The 16,982-nt window shown below is 42.9% G+C and overlaps 1 protein-coding gene across 19 annotated transcripts in view; it reads right to left on the minus strand.

Annotated features, from left to right (window-relative positions):
• slmapa (sarcolemma associated protein a) overlaps nucleotides 1-16,982 on the minus strand; it is a 52,395-nt gene that overhangs the window by 12,685 nt on the left and 22,728 nt on the right. For 3 of the 19 annotated variants that reach the window (XM_084026131.1, XM_084026134.1, XM_084026143.1), the window contains 16 exons: nucleotides 15,398-15,434; nucleotides 13,907-13,969; nucleotides 11,446-11,541; nucleotides 11,190-11,261; nucleotides 10,971-11,111; nucleotides 10,746-10,883; nucleotides 9,698-9,866; nucleotides 9,243-9,293; nucleotides 7,600-7,746; nucleotides 5,986-6,051; nucleotides 3,256-3,315; nucleotides 2,824-2,898; nucleotides 1,483-1,563; nucleotides 818-877; nucleotides 489-614; nucleotides 104-178 (listed from right to left, as the gene is read on the minus strand). In XM_084026131.1, the coding sequence (XP_083882257.1) occupies nucleotides 104-178; nucleotides 489-614; nucleotides 818-877; nucleotides 1,483-1,563; nucleotides 2,824-2,898; nucleotides 3,256-3,315; nucleotides 5,986-6,051; nucleotides 7,600-7,746; nucleotides 9,243-9,293; nucleotides 9,698-9,866; nucleotides 10,746-10,883; nucleotides 10,971-11,111; nucleotides 11,190-11,261; nucleotides 11,446-11,541; nucleotides 13,907-13,969; nucleotides 15,398-15,434 (1,457 nt within the window). The remainder of the gene's footprint in view (nucleotides 1-103; nucleotides 179-488; nucleotides 615-817; nucleotides 878-1,482; nucleotides 1,564-2,823; nucleotides 2,899-3,255; nucleotides 3,316-5,985; nucleotides 6,052-7,599; nucleotides 7,747-9,242; nucleotides 9,294-9,697; nucleotides 9,867-10,745; nucleotides 10,884-10,970; nucleotides 11,112-11,189; nucleotides 11,262-11,445; nucleotides 11,542-13,906; nucleotides 13,970-15,397; nucleotides 15,435-16,982) is intronic. The other 16 variants (XM_084026135.1, XM_084026142.1, XM_084026137.1 and 13 more) reach the window with 14 other exon arrangements.

Raw genomic sequence — 16,982 nt, forward strand, 5'->3', positions numbered from 1 at the left:
TACATACACACACATATATATACAGAATATAGTGTGTGTGTGTGTGTGTGTGTGTGTGTGTGTGTGTGTGTGTGTGTGTGTGTGTGTGTGTGCGCGCACTTACTCTGCAGGTACTGGATCTGTTTTGTCGACTCTTCAGTCTGCTGAGAGTTACTCCTCCTCTCCTCATCCAGCAGAGCTACAGACAAACACAGGCAGCCATGTGGTCACCATCTTAATCTGGTACCAGGTCACGTGACATTCATCCATCCATCCATCGTCTACCGCTTATCTGTATTCAGGGAGGGCTGGAGCCGATCCCAGCTGTCCATCGTAGGGCCAACATGTAGAGACAGACAACCATTCACGCTCACATTCACACCTACGGGCAATTTAGAGTCACCAATGAACCTATCCCCATCCTGCATGTCTTTGGACCGTGGGAGAACCCGAAGAGAACCCACACTACACGGGGAGAACATGCAAACTCCACACAGAAGAAAGGTTACCCTGTAGATCCAGACATCTCTGCTTGCCAGTGTTGGCTAATTCCTGGGCATCCAGAAGTTCTCTGTGGAGGTGGTGGATGACCTGCTCCGTGTCTCCAGGCTCTAGACCGGCCCGATGCAACTCAGCTGCACACAAACGCAGAAAAATATAGTCACAAACATAACGGCCATGTCACACCACGACAACATGAAGGCTCTTAAATGCCCCGCAGTCTTCGACCCTACTGGTCTGTCTGCTGTATCACTGTATGACCTTGGTTGGTGTTGATGCAGCACGGAGCAGAACTACAGAGCAGAACTACAGAGCAGAGATCAGCTGCCATTGTTACCTTTGAGCAGAGCGACTCTGTTCTGTGGCTCCATCAGCTCCTGGTCGTCCATGTTGCCGTCTGAAACACACATATTTCTTTATGATGCATTTCTAATGACTCAACACAAAAACAAACAGATTATTATATGTAGACTATATATTTTTTGTTGAACAAAGACACAAGTGTTTTAACTTCTGCCAGAGTTGCCTACAGAGATGATTTATGAACTTTTTTAATTCATAACAAACTATTTGTTCTACAGTTAACGGATGCAGAGAAAAGACTTCAACACTTTTAAAAAGGAAAGTTTAACAGGAGGAAAAAAACTGATAAAAGACAAAATATGATGAGATAATCCTGAGGGATATAAATGATACTTAAAAATAAACAATCTAGTGATTATTTATTGTCTGCGTATTTAATTAAATCGATTCAAATTTGAGGGCTTTAGAATCTGTACATCGTACAAATAGACATTCTCTGACCCTCCATCGAAGGAAAAATTCAGTAAAAAAACTTTTAACAGGGAAATAATGAGAGTCTGATGGCAGACAAAATAACTAGCAGAGAGTGAAAATGATCACTTACGATAAGACAGCAGTGGATATAAGATAATGATGATAATAATAAAAATGATAAAGCAGAAATAGAAGCACAGTAACGGACTGACTAAGTTGACTGACCTGATGTGTCGTCACTGCTGCGGTCTTTGCTGGGACTCAGAGTGTCTGACATGTCCGACTCTTTGGCATCCATCTGATTCCCTGTGGACGGACACACACGGACACACACACACAAAGACACACACACGGACACACATTAGCCAGGAGGGGACAGAATAAGTTGAAAATCAAAACAAAAGCAATATAAAACCAGAAAACAAAATGAAGGACACCTCCAAAATAGAAAGGCATAGAAAAATGTATAAAAGTGTGTGGATATGAACACACACACTGACTGCACTATAGTGTGTGAGGCACTGCAGGGTTCAGGTGGTGAAATAGAAAACAAAAGAAGCAATTGAGAGCAGCTTCAGTTCCTTTCACCATTACTGTGTGCGTGTGCGTGCGTGCGTGCGTGCGTGCATGTGCGTGTGTGTGTGTGTGTGTGTGTGTGTGTGTGTGTGTGTGTGCGCTTGTTTGAAGATTTAGACTTTTAGATTTAGGTTGAGTAGACTTTAGTGTTGACGTTTGGATAAAGTTGAGATTGAGGTTAGATTACGTAGTCAGACACGTAGCAGTTGTGATGGTTGGGGTTGCGGGTCTAGAAAAGCATTGTGGCTCCAAAATACAGAAACACAAAAATATGTGTGCGAGTCCAGAGAAAACGTATTGTGTGGGCTGCTGGTGAGCAACAGCATTGTGTGTGCATCCAGAGACAATCACAACAGCAAGAGACAGAGGTCAAAGGTCAGGGGTAACTACAGTATGATGTCTGCTCATCAGCACTTTCGCCCTTTGTGTCACAAAAAGTCAGTCAGTGTAACTTTCTCTGGGGCATTGAAAACATTTAAAAACGGACTGATAAACAATGTGTTGGTTTCATCATAAACCCTATCTGACATGAAATCATACAAATCACAAATACTAAAAAGAACTGTGGGCAAGTTTCTAATTATTCTTCACCTAAGAACACAAAAACTACTTTGGCTCCAATGCAGCCTCAGTCACTTCTCTCTGTTGTTTATTTTAACTTTATTAAACTTCAGGGAACTATTTTATTTATTTGTATATTTGTATATCCCACGTCATAATAAAGCTGCCGATAGTTCCCTGCACTTTATGGGTTCAGGTCACGTTAAAAGATTAAACATATGCTTTAAGTAATTTAATGTTTTGTGTTAAGAGTTTGTATTAACCTTAATTTGGGCAACTTCTCCCAGATTAGTAAAAATTGGCAATCGGCCCTGAAAAAGCCACATTGATCGACCCTGTGGTATGAACTAGTGTGTGTGTGTGTGTGTGTGTGTGTGTGTGTGTGTGTGTGTGTGTGTGTGTGTGTGTGTGTGTGTGTGTGTCTTCTACCTTTGAGTTGATCAGGACTGGCCAGGATGTCGTCTACTGCCGTCTGATTGTTCTGTAAGTGGGCGTCCATCACTTCTACAAACACACACATGGAAAAACCAGGGCTTCATTTTTGGTTCATACAACGACAGCTTTGTACTTTTACTCCCTACATTTTAAAACAAATGTCTGTACTTTCTACTCCTCACATTTTCAAAAGAGGCTTGTTACTTTAGTACTATACTTTTCAGTACATTTCAGAGCCTGTACTTTTCCACTTTTACTAAAAGTAAAGAAGTTAAATCAGTACTTCTTCTTTTAAACACCAGTGTTTCTGAACACAATTATCTGTACTTCGGACTCTAATTATTTTAGTTCAGACTGCTGAACTACTCGAAGGCTTCAACAAAAGAAGGAAAAGATCGATGAGCACTTTTTACGTGAAGCTCTTACCATCAAAGTTGGCCAGTTTGTGGATTGAAGAACTGACCGTCTCCTTCAGCTGTTTGACGGCTGCAGGGAGAAAAAAAAAGGAAAACCAGGAAAATCAGTGAATAAAGCCAGTTTAAATGAGTTATTATGGGGAGAAAAAGTTTTTAAATTGACTGAGTTCAAATCTGTCCCAAACTCTGCAAATGACATTAGTACAATAGATTAACTTCACATCCTGTTAATGCAACAACCATACAGCCATTTACACTGACTCAGCGTAATCAGCTGGAGTAGTGGCGGGTTACTACACGTGTTCAGTGAGGACTCTCAATGAAGTGATGTTTCACTTTAGTAAGTGAGGTTGTGCTCATTATTTTTAGAAATAAAAAAAAAAAGGTTAAAAATGTTGGTGTGGTTGTCTTGTTTATCACATTACCATGGTATGGAGAATAAATACGCTCGTAATATGGTAGTATTGTATGTATATGATGCGTTTTTTTGTTCAGGATAATAAAACCTACTAAATATTGAAATAAAAGTCTCAACCAAGAACTGAGTTAAATGTGATGCCTAGATGGATTTTCATCTGCAAAAATGTTTTTTTAAAAACCCACAGTAAACTTCGTTCCTATCCTCAATCATAAATTCTCCTCTGCCACATAAATTATGTTTCATAGTCACAAAGAGGAAAACTGCTCTTTGCTCTCCACAATTTCTGTGCCACCACAGCAGTGACGCGCAGGTCCTTTCACGAGTGACCCGAACTCACCCCGATGCAGTCAACCCGACCGAAAATGAATAAAGACAAAATGATACCCGACCCGCTTTCCCGCACCGCCTCCATGTCTGTTCTCCACTCAGGCAGCTAGTTAAGAGTATTTCAACCAATGATGTTTGAGGAAATGATTATTACTTAAATATTTATATGAACCTTGAGGTGATATTTGACTAATATGCGTACATATTTTTACTGACCCGCCCGGCAAAACAGCAGCATCATTAGAGCGAAGAACGCACATCTGGAATATAATAAACACTTTTATTATGTCCACCACCAACAGAGAGAGGTGGAGCACTTCTACTACGTCTACTGCTACCAGTCGCAACGGCAGCAGAATGGGACCGACAATAATGCTGCAGAAACAAATGTCACTGCAGTCAACAAATCGAAGTAACGTTCAGGCAGCCGAAGACAGTTCTGCTGAACTACTTCTCTCAAAGTGAGGTGACCGGAGGAAAATAAAAATAAAAAAAATCAACATGAGAAGAGAGCAACCAGGTCCGTGCGCTTCAAAGGCAGCATTGCAGAGACAAAATGTGTGATGATCTGCTAAAGGAGGAGAAAAGTGAACTACCAATGCAGGTAAAACCCGTAACTACCAGACAAGAAGGTCATTGAGCTGCAGCACGACGGTCCAGACAGCAGTGAGACACCGGAAAAGTGGATGCTGCTCACGTTCTAAAGGGGCGTTCACACGTCGCATAAAGAAGAAGAAGCTGTTTCACACTTTGAAGGTTGAACCGTGTAATGAATCTGTGTTCCGGACTGTGGAGGGGCATCAACTACAGTCAGCTACACCACTAATGTGCATGGATCAGCACCAGGTGGGAGCTAAGTGAGAGTTAAATCTTACGGTACATCAATCTCGTACTAATCTGTATAAGTCAAATCAAAGATGTCGTTTATGACTTCCTTTACATTGTGCTAAAACTCAGCGCCATTTATCTTAACAAATGTACACAATGTTGAGATACAAACACTGTTCAATAATACATCAGACTTAATTTGCAGTTTGACAGCAACTGATCCACAACCGGCTCTATCAAAGAAGGCTCCTCATATACATATGTAGGTAGTATATGTAGTATATGTAGTTTATGTGTAAGTACGGGTGGACATTTCCATGAGGAAAAGAAAGGAAATAGATGTTTCAGGCATGTTAATAAAAATAACTATGGTCAGTCAAATGATGACAGTAAGACAAAATGCTTATTAAATCAGAATTATGAGAAAAGACCAAATAATTTACACATGAAATAAAACAAACTTTCAATTTAACATCTATGTGTCACTCCCCTCTGCCTCCTTTTAGTCTCCTAACAGAGTTTAAAAGTGCCCAAAGAGTGCCCAACCAATCAGACCAGAGGATTCTCTAACGCCACCGTCGGTCACTGCTCATGAAGTTCACAATCAAAAGTCAAATAGGCAGCGCTGATCCAATCGATACGAATCGAGATTTTGTCACTGCATCACCTGTTTCTTGCCTCGAATGTTTTCAGAAACATATTGTTTAGCTTTTAAAATTAGAAAGGTTGGCCAGGCAAGCATTAAAAGGAGGCAGAGGAACGTTCTTAGTCTTCCAGGTCCTGGTCATCTTTGAAAGCTTTATCGTAGGCAGCTGGACCTGGTTTAGGTTTGCCACAATTGCACCATTTATACTGAACTTTGGTTTGCTGCATGACGCCCTTACACAAGCATCCCAGCATCACGGAACCAGAGGTAATCTGTTGCTTTAACGCAAGTACGTTTTGAAATAAGTCAAAATGTTGTTTTATATTATGATTTTAACTGAAAGGGTATACGGTTTGACTTACTATTTCATTATTTTGATTTGACATACATTTTTACATCTTTTTCTTTATTTGGCAGCAATGGGAGTCTGCACTTGTGTGTGTTTCAGTGTGTGTGTGTGTGTGTGTGTGTGTGTGTGTGTGTGTGTGTGTTCAGCAGGAATGGATGCTGGTACTCACGCGGACACTCAATCAACTGTTGGATTCTAGTCGAGTCTCCTCCGCTGTTGTTAACATGACAGTTGTCTGATAGAAACACAGAGCACTGACATTACTAAGATGACTATCAGAGTGAGAGTTGGGTATCTAGTTCAGATTTGATTGATTCTGTTCATCAATGCCACATCTCATTGAATTTTATTACTTAAGAATTATAACTAAATACGTTGGAGGCAAATTGTAATTTTGTGGTCAAATATTTAAATTAAAAAAACGCATACTCTATTTAACCATGATTAAACTGCTAACATGAACTAGCTCTCTTCCTGCAGATTCCAATGGATTCGTTGATTTGAAGTGGTTGTTGTTGTAATACTTATTTCGGCCACAAGAGGCTGAAGTGCACCTTTTCAAAAATCCCCTTAGAAAGATTATCTGAGCAAAACATTTTTTTCTCCCTTTGTTCTGAAGTAAGAATCACGGGAGAGAAAACAATTTTAGATCGCACTTTGATCATTGATCAGGATTTTTTTCTCACTTCTGACTCATCAGTACTTTGGTCGGTTATGCATTATACATGTTGATGCACGTAGAAACAGCTGTGTTTACTGAAGAGCATGGTTTTTTTTTTAAGTTTCTGGAATGAATGAGCAGAATCAAAAAACATATTTTTTCGTAGTTTCTCTCAATACCCAACGAGCATTACGAGGAGGAGATCCAGCAGAAAGAGCCAAAGCCCCAAATCAAGACGGAGAAATGACAAGACGGGTACAAGCAGGTAAAAAAGCATGACAGAAGAAACGAATCAGAGAGCTTTATACAACTACACGGACAGAAAGATGCTTGGAGAGAGAAAAAACGAGCTGGGCAGGGCAGAAATCAGAGCTATACATGGCAGGTAAAACAGTGTTTCTGGACAGACATCCTCAACACTGTAACAGCAGACAGAATGTGTGCAAGCAGACAAGTCTCTCACATTTCTGTTAAAAAAAACAGCCCAACAGTTAGGAACTCAATGACAACTTCAAGAGAAAGCATATCCAACCATCTCATTATTCGGGATCAGTTTCTGAGTCAGAGCACAAGCTTGAAACTCCAGAATGGAAAACTCAAGATGTGACCCGAAGACCGAGCCTGTTTATCACTCCCACAACACGGCCAGAAGACAACATCTAAAACGACACGTGCTATTAAATATTTTTTTTCTATAAAGCTTGTCAAAGCAAAATATTTTAAAGAAAAGTAACACTTCTAAGTGTTAGTAGTATTACTAATATAATACTAAATAATAATTTATTTAAAAGTTGAACTGAACAAGAAATATTTTTCTAGTTTTATAGTGAAGCATTTCTGTTAACTTAACTCATTTTTTATATTTTTCTTATATTAAACCTTATTTCTTATCATATTAAACTTATGTTTTTGAATTCATAATTTGAATTCTTAACTACTAAAAAAACAAAACAATTGTCTTTGAGATGAGGAAACGGAAAGTAAGAAAATGCTGGTGATGATGGTTCTATTGTGCTGTATTATTATGTTGGACTGTTTGCTTTTATTCTGAAAAGCAAAACATGCTCAGGAACAGTGCTATGTATGAATTAAGCTATCTATTATTATGATAATTAAACTGACTACCATCGACATCTTCACCAAATGCACCATCATCGGTGTCTGTATCCTCCTCATCATCATCGTCTTCCTCCTGGCTCTCAGGGGTCTGCAGGCTCTGTTTGTCTTCGACAGGCTCCTCTACTGGTCCATGGGAGACAATGTCGACATCTGTCATGTGACCAGATCAAATATATATAGATATACACGATCACGAAACTTCACCAGCCAAACACATGTTCACAACAGAGCAAGAGTCCGAACGACGGCAGGCTCCTTCACAAAGTGGCTGCGTGAGCAGTGAGACGTCCACCATTCATATTCAGTGTTAAATCACCAGGAAGTCAATCAGTGACCAGAAGCTCTTTATATTCCCCAGAAGAAGAAAAACAAAGCAGTGGACAGTTTGGCAACCACGGAAACAACCCAGATTATCAAGAAACCCCTATAAATCTTGAAGACTTTGGCATAGCAGCCACTTTGAAAGCTGTTTCTCATACACAATTGAAAGAAATGGCTCTAAACAATTAATGTTTTTTAAGTGTTTTAAACACTGAGCTGGAATATGTCTCTGTTTTAGCAGGCAAAGAATATCTGCATGCATGAAGAACTTGGTTCAACCAGGTGTCCCTGAGCAATACGCCTGTAAGCTGTGTACATCACTACACCGGGTGAACACGGTTGCTCAGTAAAAACAGTAAGATACCGTATTTAAATGATGACACCTATATTTTGGCTCATTATGTAAAATGTCTCCAAATCATCCACTGCACTGTCTTGATTTCTTCCCATTCTTTCAGTTGCTGTCAACACCACCGCAATCCTCATGGAGACAGGGAGGAGAAGCCAACAACAGACGAATCAGACTCATTCTGCCTTTAACAAAAACCTCCCATTGCCTGTGAATTATTTTGTGTACAGCAAAGCCTGGCCTGCATGTTGGTACGGGTGATATTTTCTTATTTATCTGGGTACTTAATTGGTTATACTTCCTTATTCTCCAAGTTAATGTTAAACGATTATTGGACGTTCTATTCTTGAACACTCGACTACCAGAATGGGAATGAACCAGAAAAAGATTGATCTTGGTGGACTCTCATATACATTTGTTTAGAGGTATTTATGGATGATTTTAACATTCCTGTTTTATATTTTATCGCACCAAAACTTGAAATTATTGTATGCACGTGAATAAAGCTTGTAATTATAATTCAAAAGTGAGTGTTATCGGTTTCTTCAGCGTTTGAAAACCTTTATTCCGGCTGGATTGATTATTTATTTAACAGTAACAGACCATGTTGTTGATTCTCTTTGTATGATTTAAACTCTTAGCACAAGAGGGCTTACGTGGACCAATAGAACAGAAAAACATCTTCACTTGAGCGTGAATCAACATTACATGTTCCTTAAACTACCAGAAGGCAACTGGGGGCCCAAATCAAGCTACCACAAACAAGACCAAAACGTAAGAAGAAGAAGAAGAAGCCTTCCACTGTGACAGACAGCGAGACGGACGAACAAAGATAAAGAGATCAGCGAGCGACAGAAAGTCACGTGGACGTCATGCAGGAACCCGTCATGCATTATTAGTGCAGGACAAGGAGGTGGCGTTAGCGGTGAAAGAAAGATGAAGAGCGGCGGAGAGCAGACCAGAGACGCACACTCACCCAGGCTGTTGTTTTCTTTAATGCTTTTCTCTTGTAGCTGTTCTAACCGCACTGTAAACAACAACAACAACAACAGCAGCAGAGAGAAGCGTTGACTGACAGGAAGTCCCAGCTGAGCCCCATGATTGGTCAAAGACATGTACTGAGCCAGCACCGGTTGTTATGGCAACACTCGTGTTAAAGTGATTGGTTAGCAGTTTGTCAGCTAGTGACGTGTTAGGGTGGGACTGTGCGTGTGTGTGTGCATGCATATGTGTGTGTGTGTGTGTGTGTGCATGTGTGTGTGTGCATGTGTGTGTGTGCGTGTGTGTGTGTGCATGTGTGCGTGTGTGTGTGTGCGTGTGTATGTGTGTGTGTGTGCGTGTGTATGTGTGTGTGTGTGTGTGTGTGTGTGTGTGTGTGTGTGTGTGTGTGTGTGTGTGTGTGTGTGTGTGTGCGTGCGTGCATGCGTGTACCCTGCAGGGCGGCGAGCCTCTCATTGGTGAAGTCGTTGTCGGCCTGCAGAGCTTCGATGCGAGCCTGGAGAACCTGCTCCTTCTCCTCCATCTCCTCGATCCGCAGCTCCAACTCCCTCTTCTCCGTCGCTCCCCGTTGGGTCAGCTCCTCCTGCCGGCCCTCCGCCGCCTGCAGGAGGGAGGAGAAAGGGAGAAGAGGGGATAGAGTAGGGAGAGGGAATAGGGAAGGCGGCAAATGAGGAAAGAAACACACTTTACTCTCACACACATCAAAACATTTTCATACGATGTAAACTGTGAAGACAACATGTATGAGATGTTAAGGCAGGAACACACCGGCCCAACCGTTGGACGTCTGAAGCGTTTGGAGAGGCTCGGACGAGGTCGGGAACACATATGTTTGGTGTGTACAGCTGCGTCGGAAGCTTTCGGAGCCGCGTGGACGTTGTCTGATCAGACTGAGCATGCGAAGTCTGAGGAGGTGGGCTGTTGGACGTCTGAGCCATTGGATATTCTGATTGGCGGTGTGCTAGCGAATCAGAGTATCCAATGGCGGTGTGTGGGCGGGGCGGAAGTGACGATGGTAAACTCCGTATTACTCGTTCCCTACTGAGACGACGTCTTCGTAAAATAATGAGCCCGAGAGCACACAACGCGAGTGTCACCCTAGCCAGAGTCATCTTTCCAGAAATGCCAAGTATTTAGTCCACAAAGGTCTTCTCGAGTCGAACGAATACTGAACCAAGACGTGTGTGCATTGTTTTTATCTGCACTCCGTTCCGTCATTTCCTGTTTTGGAGTACTGGCACGAGACTAGCGCCACCCGCTGTTAAGGAGGCTTATTGCATCTCGCGCAAGCGCAGAACGTACACGCTGCTGTGTCATCGGAAGCACGTCGAAGCGGTGTGTACAACGCAACTTTTCTGCCGAACGGGTCAGACGAGAGGCAACAGAGTGGGCGGAGAGTGGTCGGATAAGGCAGTTGGACGTCTGGGCGGTGTGTGGGGGCCTTTACAGTGACGTCACACAGACGTTCCAGTGACTGTACCTTAATTTTGTCAGTGAGCTCTTTGATCTCGTTGACGGCAGCGTTGTACTTGTTGGCGAGCTCCCTCAGCTCCTCCTGGCCCCTCTCCGACATCTCCTTCAGGTGGGTGCACTCATCCTCCGTGTTGCTGAGCGAGCGCTGCAGGAACAACAAAAACCAGCCCCGTGAGTCACAATGACAGACGATCATCACCGAGTGTGCACGCAGCGTAAATGCGTTTCCTACCTCCACCTCTGACAGCTTCCTGACCACCTCGATCTTCTCCTGCAGGACTCTCCTCAGAGTCTCCTTCGCCGTCGTCTCGTAGTTGTGTTTGTCCTCCTGAAGAGCCAAGAGCTCCTTACGGATCCCTTCCTCCGTCTGCGACTGTCGGAGAAGATGTTTTTTAATTGATGATCATTTTGATTTATTTGCAGGATGAGGATACTTTTTGAGAGTTACTACCTTCGAGTGAGCCTGTAGCTGACTGCCCATCACTTCCAGTCTGGAGAGCAGACGGTCTTCATCAATCAGAGCCTGGTGAGGACACACACACACACACACACACACATACTCAGTGTACAGCAGTGTTGGACATATTTGTTCCGTTGTAATCAAATGGCGTCTTCTCTGGGTTCATAACATCACTCAGAGGTGCTCGTGAATTTCCCAGGATGCATCATGACATTTTGGCTCAAAGTGTGATCACAGTATTTCCTACCTGCCAGCTGCTCTCTGAGGCCTCCTGAGTGTTGGCTAACAGACGCTGCAGAGTGGCTAGCTTCTGCTCCAACATCTGTTCTCTGTGTAAGGCCTCCTAGTAGAGAGACAGGGGGTCAGCCATCACTCAAATAACAAAAATACATAAATTAGAAGGAACAAAACTCCAAGATAGAAAGGTCAGGCCAGTTCCCTGCTGATAACTTTAACTCCTCTTTTGCCGTTTGATATTTAAATGAAAAGTCTTGACAGTTTAAAGGGACTTAGGGCAGGATTTGTGAAAAAATAAACATTCACTTTAAGTCTTTTAATGCTAATGGGTGATGAAGCGTTCAAAACCAAAAAGAATGAGACCACACACATATCTCCCCATTGCCTTGAACAGGCTGTGTGCTGCATGATGTACTGCAATTCGTGGTCCGAATTTCCCGCGCAGTCCGGCGGATGTGACGTCAAATGACGCTGAATGCGCGTACTCGACGGCTTGGAGACCAGAAGAAGACAAGCGCGGTGGACTCAAGTACTGTATGTGTAGTAATGGACTCTGCTTCGGCCGGAAAACGACCCACCACCACACAAAGTCCACTACAAAGTAATACCAAGAAGAAAACGAAGGTTTTATCAGCGGCAATTCGTCATCCTAAAGTTACACTAAAATAAACACTTGTTTACTTACTTCGTCGCTTGACATGATGCTGTTCGCAGATGTATGCTACCAATGTAGTTCCGCGGAGGCATGTGCGGAGGGCTTGTAGTAAACAGTCACGTGAACAGCGAGTAAATAAATAACCGTGTCCAGGCCCGGAGTGGCTAATCGGGAGGACCGGGACAATTCCCGGTGGGCCGGTCTGACTTTTGGGCCGCGAGGGCCGGTGTTCAATTATTATTTTTATTTATTTTTGTGCCGGTGTTCAGTCATGGCACTGAGTGGAGTGGGTATCACGTGTATGCGTCGCGGGGATTCCCGCAGGTAAATAGACACAAGAACCCAGCCGAACTCTCGGCCCTGATGCCCCCAGACCATGGTGAAAAGCCCGCGGTCCTCACTAAAACACAGGCCCGCCCAGGTCCACAAGAGTCCACACAGGCGGACTCTCCGTCGAACGCGAAACGCCAAGACGCGCCGCACGCAAACCAGCCGGGAAACAGACAGCTGAACACGGCCGAACTATGGGCACTTGTGCCCCCAAGGCTGTGTGAAAAGCCCGTGCAGCTCACTTAAGCACCGGCCGGTCCAGGTCCGCGCCACGCCACAATTACGCACAGCGAAGCCGGACTTCTGCTCCGTCCGTACACACGTAAAACACTCGGACGCGTTGCGGGGATTCCCGCAGGTAAATAGACACAAGAACCCAGCCGAACTGTCGGGACTATCACCCTCAGAGCTGGCTGAAAAGCCCGCGGACATCGGTCAAACACCGGCCCGCCCAGGTCCACAAGAGTCCACACAGGCGGACTCTCCGTCGAACGCGAAACGCCAAGACGCGCCGCACGCAAACCAGCCGGGAAACAGACAGCTGAACACGGCCGAACTATGGGCACTTGTGCCCACAAGGCTGTGTGAAAATACACGGAATTACAAGGCTTTAGAGAACAGTGCGCTATTGTATGCTTAACATGTAAAGTTATAATTACATTATTTTAATATAATAGGTCGTGATCTAAAGTGGGCCGGTCTGAGGTATGAAACTCCAGGGCTGAAAATGAGTCCCACTCCGGCCCTGACCGTGTCACAGCATCAGCTGCACTGAAGAGTTTGTGCGCGCTACCGCGCCGGCTTGGCAGATGGCTGCAGTTACCCTAACGGCCGTCGTGTCACTGTTGAGTCTTATTTCTTGATCCTGCCCTAAGTCCCTTTAACTGAATTCAGAACATGGATGGTTCTGCAAAAGCTAAATTAATTTCCTGAGATCAGATTTTTTTTTTATTTCAGCCACGTTTCTGTAATATAAAACAATCCTTCATGTCAGCCTAAACTGAGATAAATTAGGAAGGAAGTTCACGAATCAAAAAGAGGAGGTTTGGCAAGTGTTCAGGATAGATTTTCAGGCACTTCCTGTAGGCATCACTTCCACCTCCTCCTCTGCTTCAGAACTTTTCTGTGCTTCACTCATCCGTTTTTCATAAGGAGGCATCGTGTGTGTGACCTGCTTTCCTGCAATGCACCCAACTTGCTGATGGCTTTTTATATTTTTACTGATATAATTTGGATGGATGAAAAATGGATGGCTTCGTGCTATATAATCAGGTCACTTCTGATCAATGAGAGAAAAGCAGTGCACAGTTCTGGTCCTAGTCTCTCCTGTCTACACTGAACATGTTCACAGCAGCTACGACTACATAACTTATAACCGTCATTAAAACTGTGTGTCATAACATGAACTCAGATTCAGACTCAGATTTACTGCCTTGTTGTCTTTAGTGTGGTGCTGCAGAATAACCAGTAGGTGTCAGTGTGTTACCTGTAGATACTGGGAGAGCTGGAACAGTTCCTGAGAATACATACTGGGAGTGTTGGCTGCAACCTAGAGAGAACACACACAGCATGGTCACATATTGACAGATGCACACAAATCTGACACACACTCACTGTTACTCATAGTGAGGTAGCGTTCAGGATGAGCCCTGAATCTCTTAAATACTACTATTTTAAAATATTTTTACACACTGGAGTGATTTAAGGACAGGTGTGATATGGTCCACTTCCTGGTGTTGGACTGGTCCTGACTCCAGCTATGTACTGTACTCAACACACAGACGTGAGATTGGATGCGAGATGTCCATCTGAACTTCAAAGCTTATTTTCCCCCAAAAAAAATCCCGCTGAACTATTCGTCGCCTGCTTTGAATGTTAATTGTTCTAGCCACCGAATAAGTGTGCATTCAGTTCATTTCTACACCAAGTCTGTGTGTTTCTCTCCACTAATGAGCCTGGAGACGCAAGGTTCCGGCTTTAAGACACTTAATTATGTTAGAAAAGTGGTTCAAATCTAATCACAGCTCCTCTCTAACACACACACACAGCTCCAGTCTACATTCCTCAGGCAGGTTACACTGAGGCCCTGTTGTTCTCACTGTTGCAGGGAGACAGAAGAGAAAGGCAACGTGGTCGAGTCTGGATTTCAACAATGAGCCTGGTAACGGAGTCCGACAACATGAAATGTACAGTAAGACACAACATTTGTGCGTGTTATGGCATGACGGTTATGCATTGTGCTGTGTGCCGTCACGTGTTGGATGGACGAGGAGTGATTCCTTGCCTTAGTCCTGTGTGCTGATTGGCTCAAACTACTTGCAGCACAAAGCGTCCAATTTCAATAAAAACGGTATAGCCTCAATTATTTTTTTTTTAGGCAGATATCAATGTTTTGGGGAATTTAAAGAATCTCATAAAGGTATATCTGACAATAATAAAAAAAAGTCAAGTAGCTAAGAAGATGATTAGTGATCCAATTTTCCCAGTGAATGCGCGGTGGGTCGTTCAACAAGCTTCGGTGGAGGACAAGACACGTGTCCATGTTGGTGAGTGAGACAAGAGGAGACTTAAGCTCTCGAGTCTGTTGCTCCTGTGTTGTCTATCAGGCTGCGGGCTGTTCTGGCAACGTTACTGCTATATGCAAGAACTGATTGGCTGCATGTCCATGTGGTATGCACCCATGTAAATGGATTGTTCCATCAAATTAATGCAAAACTAACACCTTCAGGGTTCTGATTTTTTTCTGAAAGGAGAACACAAAACAAGTGATTTACAGAGCAGAGCAAAACATTTGATTGATTTTTGCAATAGTCTTAAAGACACCTAAAGACCCAACGGTGGGAATTTTGTAGTCTGGCGGCAGAAACTGGCAGCAATCCAAGCATTCCTCTCTCAGCTGACTTCTCTCCCTCTCTCCTTCTCGCCTTCTCTCCCTCCCCCTCTCTCCTTCCCTCCACACACACATTTCTGTTCTTACCTTGTCTACAGGTAGTGGTAACGGAGCCTGGATGACACTGAAAGAGGAGGAGAGAGGAGAAAACATGTTAGTCACTATGGGAACAGCAGGGAGAGGAAGACACATGGAGTAACCACAGCGACAGAACAAAAAGATGGCTCTTCAAGGTCTTGCAGACCTCATTCCTACACGATAAATGAAAACCTCGTGTTACTTTGAGGATTTTTAAATATACATGATGTTCTTTTTGGTTTTAAATGAGAATGTTAAATCCTTTGTGTAGCACTTAATGCATCATTGAGAAAAAAAATTAGAGGCGCGGCTTATCATTTTGTCTCTAAAATCGTAAGTAGCTGGTCCACCTTAAAAAAACAGCCATATCACAAAACCTAATATTAAAAATTAGGGTCTGGACAATATAAGTAATGTAATAATGTATTTATGCAGGGAGACCTTATGATTTCTGATCACATTTAAGATTTTGGTGTGTGTGTGTGTGTGTGTGTGTGTGTCCCCCCAAATAAAAGTGATGCAATAAAAATATAATAAAAATAATACCGTGACACTGACTGAACAGGCTTCCGGGTCAGCCCAGCAGATAAACACTGCGGCGGCTGTTAACTGTGTTAAATCGGTGTGTTCAGGCTGTTTGTGTGTAAGTGACTGTTTCTGCCCTGCATCAACATGAACCTCCTCGGCAATTAAGTGGAGATATCTATCAGTATTTCCCATTAATAACCCAGACAATGGCCGACCGCCAAAGTTTCATAATTAACTTAGCATGTTATTTTTACTTCTCCATGGGTGGGCTGGCTGGCCCTAGGTGGCGTATTTCCTCTGCAGAGGTGCGTATCGGCTGTAGTTCCTAGTCTGAAAGTGACTCACTGCTCCGCCGGGTCAGCTGTGAACCCGTTCATCGTGCTTTGTGAGTGTGACTGTTTTGCCGTGTCGTCACCTTTCACATCTACACAAGCAATGTGTTAATAATTAAATGACTTACTAGCACACAGTATAAATATACTCTTCTACCAGTAGTCCTCAGTTCATAATGTGGCTTGAGTAATAGTACAAAAGTTTTGTGCATCAAAATATACTTGAAGTAAGAGTACACTCAAAATACACCATTTTAAATAGGGCCTATATCATTGGATTATTATTATTTATGCATTACTGTGTTAATCACTTTTTTTATTTCACCTGTTAAAGGTGGCATTAAATTTAACTACCTTTGCATACTTAGCAATGAGGCTATATACTACTCAATAATACACCATTGTTTATGGGTTGATTTATAATTTGTTGTAAGATCCTGAATCTGCCAAGTAGTAACAAATACTGTTGAATAAATCTAGTGAAGTAAAAAGTACAATATTCCCCTGGAGTAGCAGTATATAGTAATTAGTTCCACTACTGCTGGAAAAAAAGAGCACAACATTTTTACAAGAGCACAAAGTTCTTCATGGCATGAGCCTCTTACTTTTGCTCTCAAAGTGCACCAGGTTGATGCATTTAACTCTTAAATGGAAAAACAAAATGAATTCTGGAAGAGCACGGTCCACCCACCATAGTGTCACAAAATCCTGTGGGAAATGCTGTTTATTCAAGG

This window comes from Eutrigla gurnardus (assembly GCF_963514095.1).
Source record: "Eutrigla gurnardus genome assembly, chromosome: 2".
NCBI lineage: Eukaryota > Metazoa > Chordata > Actinopteri > Perciformes > Triglidae > Eutrigla > Eutrigla gurnardus.